General features: G+C 40.3%; 1 protein-coding gene across 3 annotated transcripts in view; it reads right to left on the minus strand.

Annotated features, from left to right (window-relative positions):
• RTN4 (reticulon 4) overlaps window positions 1-9,660 on the minus strand; it is a 64,509-nt gene extending 54,849 nt beyond the window's left edge. Inside the window, exons 1-2 of one of the 3 annotated variants that reach the window (XM_031950480.1) lie at window positions 8,805-9,660; window positions 265-321 (exon numbers count right to left, since the gene is read on the minus strand). In XM_031950480.1, coding sequence (XP_031806340.1) covers window positions 265-321; window positions 8,805-9,372 — 625 coding nt within the window. In that variant the 5' untranslated portion in view covers window positions 9,373-9,660. The remainder of the gene's footprint in view (window positions 1-264; window positions 322-8,804) is intronic. The other 2 variants (XM_031950481.1, XM_031950482.1) reach the window with 2 other exon arrangements.
• Between the last annotated feature and the right edge of the window lie 2,945 nt (window positions 9,661-12,605).

Here is a 12,605-nt window from a genome sequence, read left to right on the forward strand (position 1 = left end):
AATTGTTAATGTGTAAATCAAAGGTCCAAGAATTCCTATATATATATATATATATATATATTCTTATTCTGCCCATCTCCTCTTACATCTGTCATCTAGGAAGACTGAGTATGAAACTACAAATTTACAGCCTGACATATTATAAACATTCTTGGACCCATGCTAAATTTTAGTAAGCACAAACTATTCTGTAAAAGATTAATGAGATGAAAGATTCAAAGGATAGAATATACTTAAGACACAAGACTAGCAGAAAGAACTTGCCTGCAGAGGAGTGCATCACAGGCTCAGATGAAGCAGGAAGAGCAAAAAGGGTCTCATCTGAAAAACAAATACAATATAACCTCAGCAGAAATAAAGATAGATAGTTGAAAGGAGATTGGGAGCAAGAGGAAGCAAGCTAGTGTATGATTCATAATGAGTTAGCACAAGACTGTGACAAACATTCACACAGAAAAAGTCAAGACTAAAAAAACTTTAAAAAAATAGTCTATGAAAACTTGCATTAAACCAAAAACTTAAATACAGCTATATGTTCATTATAATTTATATTTACCGAAATTTTATGCAAAAGACCCATATCTTCAAAGAGACAGTGTTAATTATTTTTTAAAATTTCTTAATATGAACTTAAATGTAGGTTAACAGTTCTATAAACTAAATAATCAACATCTTAAGATAAGGTATCACTTTTCTTAATTATAAATTATGACACCACATGCCTAATATCTGGAGTACTACTTTATAAAGATATGGTCAATAATGGAAGAGGATTTAGTAAAAGATCTCCACAAGTTGTATTTCAATCATTTTTTTTCCCTGTCATATCTGACTTTGTGCCCCACTTGGGGCATTGTTGGCAAAGATACTAGAGTGATTTGTCATTTCCTTTTCCAGCTAATTTTACAGATAAGGAAACTGAGGCAAACAGAGTTAAGTGACTTGCCTAGTCACACAGCAGTGTCTGAAGCCAGATTTGAATATAGAATGATGTCTTTCCTAACTCCAAGCCTGGCACTCAATAAACAGTAAGCCATTTAACTGCCACTAAAAATTGGCAAACAAAATGGCCAATGAGAACTGCCCTAAAGGACACATTAAAAAAAAAAAAAAAACTGGACTTAAATCTGTAAAGACTGAGACTGAGTATGGATATGAAGAAAATATATACATAAAGTTGTAAAGAATGTGGATAAAGTGAATATATTTGTTCTGCAATCAACATACATTTATTAAACATCTACAATAGTCAGGTGCATGTCAGGAAACTTCTCAATAGATTTCCTTCACTTAAATTATCACAGATAAAACTGAGATTTGGAAGACGAATAGCTGAACCAAATAAACTAATATTAAATAGAATCAATCATTTTGCAGTAACATTACTTAAATTTGGTACTACAGTAACTTGTCTTAATGGAGAATTGTGGGCATCCTTAAGGCAGTTGAACATTTATCAATTTCTCCTTGTCAATGGAATAAAATACAGTAAAATAAATCAGAAGGATGGAGAAATTGTCAAAAATCTGAATTGTAGAATATTCTTAAACAAATGCAGCTTCTTCCTTTTATATGCCAATATAAACAATAGTAAAAGCCATCTTACTCATTAAGTTTTAGAAAATTACATTTCCATCAAATCAATTTTCACTCTTAAATGCAACCTATCACCAGAATTTAATTACAAGCAATTTGGGCAGAAGTACTGTATTTCCAAAAGCAGTTAGAAAACGCTGAAAAAGTTACATCATCTAGTTCTCCAAAGAGATGCAATAATTCTGAAGCTCTTGCAATAGCCAGAGCTCAAAAACAGAAATTCCCGCAATCCCTACCCTCCTCCAAAAAAGCTAATGTGCACATTTACATCAACTGCAATCAATCTTTGTGCACATCTGCAGCAACTGCAATCAATCTTTGTGCACATCTACATCTACATTAATTGCAATCTTTTGACATCAGTTTCCACATCTCATTCCCATTTCTTTCCCAAAATCTCCATTCCCAAAGCAAAGACTTAAATCAGTTGCTGTTTATACAGAATTGAGAGACTAAACAGCTTTACGAACTTCATAACATGTACCACTTGGGCCAGATGGCCTTAACAAATAGGAAATATTAAAAAATGCAATTATACCATAACATTTGAAAGTCATGATGGGAGATATAAATCAAACATATTGCAACAGGAATGATGTATTGGTTAGTATGCAATAAAAATAAATAAATAAATAAAAGCCTTTAAATTTAGGTCTAGAGAAACCAAACCAAAATGGTTGTCACTTAAGACTAACTTAAAAGGGCAGGTAAGGTGGTGCAATGGATAGAGCACCAACCCTGAAGTCAAGAGGACGTTAGTTCAAATCTGTCTCAGACACTTGAACGTTTCCTAGCTGTGTGACCCTGGGCAAGTCACTTAACCCCAATTGCCTCTGGAAAAACAACAACAACTAACTTTTCTATAGCTACAAAAATAAACCAGAGGGGGAAAAAAGGAGGCATTCCCAAAAGTATAATATTAATATTCTCTCTTTCCATTCTCTCCTTTGGCAAAGACCATTCAGTTTCAACTTTAACTTGTATCTAAATAACTACAAAATCCCCAAGTCCAGCTGATTCTCTTTTCTCAACTAATACCTCCAACTGCTTACATTCATCTTTCAAAAGACTTTTACTAACCTCAATACATTCAAAAGCATTAACAGTGGTATCACCAATTTCCCATGTCAAAATCTTGATTCTTTCTTCTCTATCTCACATATTCAGTTATTAAGTATGCACGCAGAGCATTGCAAATCTAAATTTTCATTATACTTCATAAAGAACAAAAGCTTTGCTTCACAATATGAAATAATGTAAAATACTGCATATTACAATTGTCATACATGTCATAATTCTCTACCAAACTGCTGAGTTCCATGAAGGCAAGGATGGTGTCTTAGCTAAGATTTGTATTTCCCTCAGTGTTTAACACAGTTCTACACACAGCAGACACAACAAATGTTTGTCAAATTATTATATCAAAAAAAAAATATATATATATATATTCTTTACAGTGTCCACTAATTAACGTAGGATTTTCTGCTTAAAAACATATGTAAAATAATGGCAGTAAAGAAAAATGAAAGTTACCTACATTTTGCTACTCTTAACAAACCTCTGGGGAGATCATTCTATGAATGAATGTAATTCCCTGTGTGAAAGAAAACAAAGGCACTAAAGCTTAAATATTTAGCACAATTAAGGCCAAAATATCCTTAGAATTCACTATATTCCTGGCTGTGGTCAATGGGAAATATTCAAGCAAGAAAAGTCATCATAAGAGATTATGCAATTCACTAAAACTTTCAAAGCATTCCAAGTTGGGAAGCCAATATATTTCACATAAGGATAGAGGTTAAAGGAACTAGAGATGTTTTAGCCTGGAGAACCAGGGTAGAAGGAGGAGAGAGGATATAATCCTCTTCAAATATCTGAAAGATGTGTTTAAGAGAAATTAAACTTCTTTGCCTCTATCCAAGAGGCAAATTCTGAGTATGTAACTCAGAAGGAGAAAAAAAAAAGAGCTATCAAAAAATGGAGAAGAGGCTGCCTTGAAAGGTCATGTGTTCTAGAAGACCAAATAGGTTAATGTTCTAATGGGAATTCCTTTTCAAGTAGAAGGTGAACCTAATAGATGCTGAGACTTTTTTCAACCCTATAATTCTAAGATTCTACAAGTCACAGTCAAGTTTATTATGTTCACCAGACAATTTTTAATGAGGTTATATTTAAGAAAATTTGTACACATTCCTGTATTTTTTCTCTCAAATAAATCAGAAGAGGTATCATTCATAAAGTTTGTTAATCTAATTATACTTTTTAATCATCTAACAGATAAAATGGAAAAATGTCATTAGTGAATCTATCAATAGACATCATCAATCTGGTATTTTGTCATTTATCTTAACAGAACAATTGTTTCCCTTTTATATGAAGCAAAACCACTTTTAGAAAATTTTTAAGATGGTCATTCTGATAAACCTGAGTTGTCATCTAAATCTAAAAATACTGTGAAAGATATGAATAGAGGCAATTTGTGCCCTTTTCACTAATACCAGAATTGGGAACAGCGGGAATAGACACTCAAAAGTTTGAAGGATAAACAAAAGTATGTTTCATTAAGATAAATATGAGTATATTACTCATTTATATCAATGAATTTTAATAAAAACCTAAGCATCTACTATACTCCAGACATTAATAAGTACAAAATACATACAAAGTAATTTGGGGTTTAGGGAAAAATGTTAATAAGAATGGTTTCACCTGAGTTGACACTTGGAGAACTAAGGCTTCCAAAATGTAGAGATGAAAAGCAAAAGCACTTCAGGCATGTACAGTAGGTACAAAAGCCCAGAGGTCAGAAATGGTTATTATATGCAGGATTACACCTTAGGTATGAATGCCTCTGACTTTAAATGTCAAAGAAATTAGTTGATGTTATATCTTAGCAGCAATAAGAAGTCAATCAAACTTCTTACTGATGGATTGTCCTAAAGATGTTTAGAGCAAGCTTACTAAAGGTGAGTTTACAACTCAATGCTTTTATTTAATTATACAAAGCAGTTATTTTACCCACCTGTGTAATCATTGAAATATTAAATATAAATGAATAAGTAGCAAGACAGTGGCTATTCCTAAACTATTTCTATCTATTGAAAAAAATGAAATTAAAAAATTAATAAAGATAATTGAAGTTTCAAGCCTAAATGTTAGAGAACTGTGATATCAATAAACAAAATAAGCAAAATGGGCAGAGGGAGCTAGTTATGAAACAACAATCCTATATTACTCAACATTTTTATAGCACTTTAAATTTTAAAAATTTTAAAAAACACTACCCAGCCTACACAGGTGTTGTGAGAAAAACATCATTATTATCCTCTGAAGCTTTGAGAAGTAACTTATTTAAGGTTGCACAGTTGGCAAGTATCAGAGCTGCAGTTTGAACAGAGGTCTTCCCAATCTCAAATTCAATGTTTTTTCCTCTATCTCAACCAGCTCAACTTAATTCCTAAATTGATACTGGAACAATCAATTATATGTTAAATCCATGAGGAATACATAAAATAGCAGAAGAAATCAAAACCATGATTAAACAGGAGTAGGTACTTATCTCCCTTGTGTTACCAACTTCATGAACTATCCAAAAAAACTTACAGAAGATGAGTCATATATACAACTAAGAATTTACGAAGTCTAGGAAAAAAAAATTGTGATTAAATATATAATGAAAACTGATCTATTACAGAGGTGATAGTTTAAAATTTTTTAGAAAAATCTATAAAAGGAATATATTATTACAGCAGTTAGTGGAGACTACAAATTGTACATCCAAATAAGAAAGAGGAACCGGCAAAGGGGAAAAAAAGGAAGGAAAGAAAGAAGGAAAGGAAGGGAGGGAAGGAAGGGAAGGAGGGAAGAAAGGAAGGAAGGGAGGAAGGAAGGGAGGAAAGAAGGGAGGAAGGAAGGAAGGGAGGAAGGCAGGGAGGGAGGAAGGCAGGGAGGGAGGAAGGCAGGGAAGGAGGGAAGGAGGGAGAGGCAGGGAGGGAAGGGGAGGAGGAAGGGAAGGGAGGAAGGAAATCATACAGCTTCAAGAATGACAAAGGGAAAAGGTTTCCAAAAAAGGGTAGGTGAAAGATATTGCAAACAGGTCAAGGGAAATCAAGACTAAAAAGTGTTATATAAGATGGTGATAACCTTCAAAAAATGAATATAAAACTTAAGCCATTAAATTACTGTGAGTGTTCTTTCAGAACATAACAATTCAATAATTCTACTTTTGTCAGTGAGTTCCTTTAAAGGGTCAGAACTTCATTATATTTTAAGAAAACTCCAGAAAAGTATTTTAAAAAATCAGGTTATAAAGTGAGAAAAAGACAAGTCAAGGTTGAAGCAGTGATTCAGAGCACCTAGTTAGCACAAAAGCATTTTTCATTAGTCATTAGCAAGAAAGTATACCACACTGAGTAAGTAACCCAATGACATTCCTCTCCACAAAAGTTGTTAAGGCTTAATTTAATTTCTGTGCCATAACTATTCTTTCTAGAAAAGAACATTCCCTGCGCCCCCCCCCCAAAAAAAAAAGCTTTGGAGATGACTCAAATCTATATAATTTAGTAGGCTTTAAAAAATTCTTCTAAAATAGAGTTATGATGGTCATTATCACTATGCTTCAAGATGTAGGCACCATTTTAAATATGGGATGATGCAAGAGATAATCTCATTGAATATTCATGGTTGGAAAATGTTTCTAACAACTAACCAATACAAACTGGTTAAATAATTCTTCAATTGACAGAATTCAGAATTCCAAGTCAAACTTTATTGGAGGGGGAGAAAAAGAGAAAAATAGAGATTGTTTAATCTTTTCTACTTAGGGGAAACATGTCCCGGGAGGCTGAATACACCTACAAGAATGCCACAATAGCTTAACAAAGTAAAAAAAAAGGTAGCCAAGCAAAGAGACCAGGTAAAAAGCATGTCAAAAGATAACTTTCTTAGTCCACACATAATTCCTGAGTTAGAAGTCACAAATCAGAATTCCTTTTATTCTTTTGTTACGACAGCTTCTGAACACTTCAAACCCATCTATGGTTGTGGTTCTTGGAGTCTGCACTAGGCATAGTGATAAAGACCATTACACCTCTTAAAATTTTAATATTAATATTTAAGAGATTTTTATCTTTCTAAAAGCACAAGGAGAAACTGGTATAATTAAAAGAATATTACATTGGGAGATTATCTAAGTTCAAATCCAAGGTATGTTACTATGTGATCTTGGGGCAAGATACTTTTGACACCCTCTATGGGCCAGTTTCCTCATGTAAAAAATAGCATTCATTTATGTGGAACTTGTCATTTATCGTCATCCTTTATACAAATCTCTGTGTTCCTTCTATTCCCCCCCCCCCCTCCTGAATTTAAGCTCCTGGAGGAGGGCAAGTTCTATGTCATTTTTCAATTTATATCCCTCAGTATCTAGTTGTGCTACAGAGGACAGATCTTTAATAAAAGCTAAACAGAACTGAATAAAGATCATCTTCAAATAAGTCTTTTCTGCCTTCTGAACACAGTACTGATTGGGATACTAAAAGTTTTATATTCATCATTTATATTTATTTATTTAATATATAAAATACACATATATTTATATTTCAATCATCATTTTTCTTAAGTTCAATTACTTTGAGAAATCTTTGTAAAATCGCTAAATAACATTCTTTTGTCTAACTTCTGTCTAAATTTCAAATGTTTCTTTCTTTCATACTTTCTTAATCTTCCCATCTATTCCTACATCTCCCAAATGTCCTTTAGCCTCCTCTACGAAAAATAAATAAATAAATGTTTCTAATACAGAAAATGGGAGAGTGAATGAACCCTAATATCTACTATCTTTAACTTCTCATTCTGAAGTTCTCTGCTTTCATTAATAAATTTCTGCAGGAAATTATATTGTAATTATAAGCTCTTGATCACTTAACCATCACTGTCTTTATCTCAATAAAACCCTGTATTAATCAAAACTGTGTCACCAAATAGTCTAAGCTTTTGACAAGCTTCACGATTCCTTTCAAAGGGAACTCCCGGCTAAGATGGCTCACAAAAAATAAAACTACCACATATTCAAGTATTCACACAAAAAGAACTGACGTAATCCTCTTCCCAAGCTTTGTAGAATTCAGTCTTTTAATTAAAATTTGCATCTTTACTAATTAATGCAAATATATGTAAATGCATTTTTTAAAAATCCTAGACAATAAGATGCTGCACAGACAAGACGCTCATTTCAAATGCCTGAACAGAAAGGGAAATGTGTTAAATACGCCCAAAAAATTACTGACAGCTCAGAATTGATGTTTCTGTTCTCGATTGGCTGGTTCTAATCAAAGAATCCACAGGTTGGGGGGGGGGGGGGTTGTTTAGTGTTTTTTTGCTTTTTTTTTTAACGTGCCAACCATTTTGCCATTGTTAAATGTCCTTTCAGGAGCGCAGGAGGGCCCCGAAAGGGCCCGAATGCGCCCATCCCCTGCTGCGGCACAGAAAACTGGCAGGTCTGCTCCTCCTCCAGAGACGGCCCCGCAGTTAAAGGACGGCCGCGCTCCCGCTCCGCGGCCGCAAGCACAGACGCCACATCACAGCGCATCAGTCGGGAAACTGGGCGGTGGCGCGAAGGCTACGCCAGAACCTCACCCCCACCCCCCCCCGGCCCCCGCGCTCTAGGCCGCTAGGGGCGCTCTTCCCCATCACCGCAGGGGCCAGGGAAGAGACGCAGAGGCGGCGGCGGCGGCGGCAGCGGGGTTACCCCAGAAAGACTTGGCCTCCTCTCCAGACAGGCCGGGAGGGCTGGGCCGCTCCCCACCCCCGCGGCCCAAAGCCGCCGCGCCCCTCCCGGCTCCCCATTACTGACCCCAGGCATCCTCCGTTCTCCAGTTAAACAAACTCTAGGGAGGGGAGTGGGGCTGGAACAAAGGGGGAACAAGCAAGGCAAGGGTGGGAGACGCTGCGGGGTGAGGAGGACGCACATGGTCCCCGCAAGGGAGACGCAGACAATGAGGAAGCCGGAGTGGGACCAGATGACAATGACCACCAGCTCCACCCTCCTCCCTAGGCCTCCTTCCCAGGCAGGGGTACACGAAGCTCCCAGGGGCTTGGAGAAGGGCGGGAGGGAGAGCAGGCAGGACCCCCGACACCCTCCCCTCCGCGCCGCAGCTCCACCTCCCCCCAGGCGGGACGGGGCAGAGTGGGGGAGGGCGCTCACTCACCAGCAGAGCCCGACGATCCTTTGCGCTTGGGCGCGGCCGGAGTGGAGGGGGGCGCGGCTGGCGCCGGGGTGCTCGGGGTCCAGGCAGAGGGTGCAGGATCCGGATGGGGACCCACGCTGGTCGTTGGGGGAGGGGGCGGGGGACGGGAAGGGGGCTCGTCTTCCTCCGGGGTTGCGGCGGCCACGGAGGAGGAGGGCGGGGGGGATGGCGAGGACGAGGACACGGGGCTGGGATCCCAGCGCGGCTGCCGCTCTGCAGCTGCAGGGGGCACGGCGGGTAAGGGCCCGCGAGGGGCCGGCGGCACCGACTCGTTCTCGAAATCCAGGAGGGGCGCGTCCGCCGCGGCGGCGTTGGCCGGCAGCGGCACTGCAGTCATCCCGGCGGCCGGCTTCCTCTCCAGCACCTCCAGCTCCTCCAGGTCCTCGTCCTCGTCCTCTTCCTCTTCCTCCTCCTCGTCCTCGTCCTCAGGCTCCTTCACGAACTGGTACTTGAACTCTGGCTGAGGCCGGGCCGGGCCCGAGGCAGCGCCCGAGGAGGAGACCAGGGGCGACTGGTCCAGCTCTTCCATGGCCGGGCTCGGAAGGATGCTGTAGCGGCGGCGGTGGAAGCGGGAAGGGAGGAAACAGGGGAAGGAGGGCTTTCCACCCGAAACCCGGGAAGATGCCGAGAGGAGCGGAGACGAGAAGTGACTGAGAGACACGGAGATAAAGAAACGAGAGAGAGGCGGGCAGGGGCGCGGTGGCTGCGGCTACGGCTGCCGGAACAATGAGTCGGCTCCTCCTGCCTGAGCGCCCCGCAGCTGCGCCGCTCTGCGCTGCGCCGCGCCACCCACCAGCCCCCAGGCACCGCCGCCGCCGCCCAGACCGGGGAGGGAGGGATGAAGGAAGGCAGAGAGAGGCGAATGAGCACAGCCAAGAGACTCTCCGCCCAGTTTGGCGCGACTCTAGCTGAGAGAATCGCGGGGCTGGGCGGAAAGGGGCGTGGCTCAAAGGAGGGGGCGGTCCCGCGGAAAGCCTGGACCAATGAGCGGTAGCATCCAGGGAAAGAACGGCCGGAATCTCCAATGGGAATGGAAAGGGGAAGCCGGGGCAGGCTTGGCTGGCCCACTCTAGTCGCGGGAGAGAAGGAGCATGGGCGGGGCTTAGGGACCAGTGAGTCTCCCTGACCTCCTGGGGATGCTCGCCTGGGTGGGGCCAGCTGCGGACATGGCCTGGGCAGGTTTCTCGGTTAAAGGATGGGAGTATCCTCTGATATGTGGGCTAGGGAGCACTTGGGGAAGGGAAATCCCCCTTACAGACAAGAACGGGAAAAAAACAGGAGTGATGGGGCTAAGAGGCGAGGAGAGTCTCACTATTTTTTAAATGCAATAAATAATAAATGATGAAAGCTGGTTGTCAAAGTGACCCTTCATCTCAGCGTGGAGCCCTCCCAAACTACCGGCCCCCTCAAGAATCCCAGACCTGGGCCGGAGAGCAAAGCCACAAAGAGAGAGGGGGAGGAGGGGGCGTTGGAAAGGCGTTTCGCTCCTTTGCTAGGACGTTTTCGCCTTTTCAGCCTGTGCTCGGCCTTTTCAGCCTGTGCTCGGCCTTTTCACGTGGTGGAAGATGAGTCATGCGGGTGGAGGGTGGGAGCCTACCAGGAAGAAGTTTGCCTCTGTCTGGGAGCTCGCTTGATTCGTGTTACATTGCAGTCGACTCCGTTTTATTAAACATTTCTGATGATTCAGACGTTCTGCAAGTTCAGCCGTGCATTCCGCGCTCTGATTGATTTGCAGGAGAGGAGCTGACCCTCGGTTCACTTTCTGCAGTGTTTCTGCAGATGAGTCGGCATCATATACAAGAATCAAAATCTAGATATTTAGTTTTGTGGGAGTTTTTTTCGGAAGTGTGTGTGTATGTGTTTAAATTTCTGGTATACTTTTCATTTCCAAGGTATCCCTCTAATTTGAATAGCACCAGTTGCCAAAGGAAAATGCTAATTATTCAAAAGGTCTTTTAAAAAAAAAAATTAAACCTCAAACGTCATATAGATCATTCTTTTAATTTATATTGATTCGGGCTTAATTTGACTAAATGCATTTCATTCCAGGAAGAGGGAATGTTAAATAGGATGTGCCCTCTTCCCTTATCCCAGACCTTTTTTTCATTTTTTGTGAAAATAATAAACATTTCAACCTGGCCAGATCTCTTGGGTGAATATGTAAAACATCAAATTAGGAAACTTTGTGGCCCAGTATTTTCCTTCCCACAATGATAAACTGCCTAAATTATCTCATTGATTTTGTATTTTTCTTAATATACTTGGATATGTAGATGCTATTTCTCCTATTAGAAAGTAAGCTTTTTGAGAACAAGGGCTCTTTCATCTTTGGTTTCATATCCCCAATACATAGCACAGTGTAAATTCTGGTGGATTGATTAAATGATGGCACTGAGGATACAAAGATGAAAAACACCATTGCCCTTGTCATCACAACAAGATGTGGAACAAAAGAAAGAACCTGAGAGGCCAAGTAGTCCCATCCCCTTGTTTTTCAGTGGAGGAAATGTAGATCTAGCAATATTGAGTGATTTGCTCAAAATTACACAGGCTTCTATAACTCAAGGGAGTTTGGATCTCAGTGCCTCTGAATCCAAAACCAGTGCTTATTCCAACATGGATACAATTGATGTTGAAAAAGACACAGAAAGATTCAAAGGGCTGTAAGAAAATTTGAGGAAAAAGAAAACACTCAGCTAGAAGATGGAGAGATCAAGGAAATCATCATGGTAAAAGTGATGCCAAAGCTGACCTTGAAGGAAAAGGAGGTTTACAGGTGAAAACTGGGAGAGTTTAAACTTAGGACATGACATGGCCAGATAGCCCTTAGGATGTCTCTTTCCAGTACCCATTGCTATTGCCTTCTAAGTGATTAAAAATAGTTTTAGGGGACAGGTGAAAAGGGCAACCAGAATTGTGAAGCTATATCAGTTTATACCACTTATAATCAATTGAAGGAAAGGGGGTGTTTAGCCTGGAGAATTCAATTTGATTAAAATTTGCTAAGCACCCATTATGGGCCAGACCTTGTTTTAAGCATTAGGGATATAAAAAAGAGGCAAGAAACTCCCTGCCTTTGAAAAGTTTACAATCTAATGAGGGAGACAAAATGCAAACAAATATATACAAAACAAGCTTGGGAAAATTTGAGGATTGAGGAGAAAGGGTTATGAAGAACATTTTCTATTTGATCTTGGAGACAATAGGGAGCCACTACTGTTATATCACTGACTGCCAAGGACAGAAAAGTAAGAGCTGGATGAAACTTAACAAAGAGGTAAGTATAGGCTTAATTTGGGCTGTCAGGTGTTTCCCTTTACTACAGATCTTTTAAAAAGGCCAGATGCACAATTGCCAGGTACACTATGTACAGATTCTTTTTCAGGTAGATGGCCTTTGAAGTCCCTTTCAATCCTAAAATTCTGTGAAAAAACTGACGAAATATATTCCTAAATTATCCATTACATTCAAGGGAAGGGGGGGGGATCTAAAATTGCTGATGTTGCTGCTACTGCCCTTTTGTTATTTTTTGTCCTTTCTCTGAAGACATCCATGACATCAGGGAGATACTGTGCCGTGCAAGTGGAGTGGATTTAAGTGCTGGAGGGCTGTGCAAAGTCACCAGTCTCACTTTCTCTTCCAGAGCCATCTGAGTCCCAGGCAAAATATAGATCCAGATGACTAGCAATAGTCCTAGATAAAAATGAAAGACCTTGGCCTTTTTAAGCTAAGATCTTTAACAAATTTCAGTTTGACCAAGGC

Source organism: Sarcophilus harrisii, chromosome 2, assembly GCF_902635505.1.
Source record: "Sarcophilus harrisii chromosome 2, mSarHar1.11, whole genome shotgun sequence".
Taxonomy (NCBI): Eukaryota; Metazoa; Chordata; class Mammalia; order Dasyuromorphia; family Dasyuridae; genus Sarcophilus; species Sarcophilus harrisii.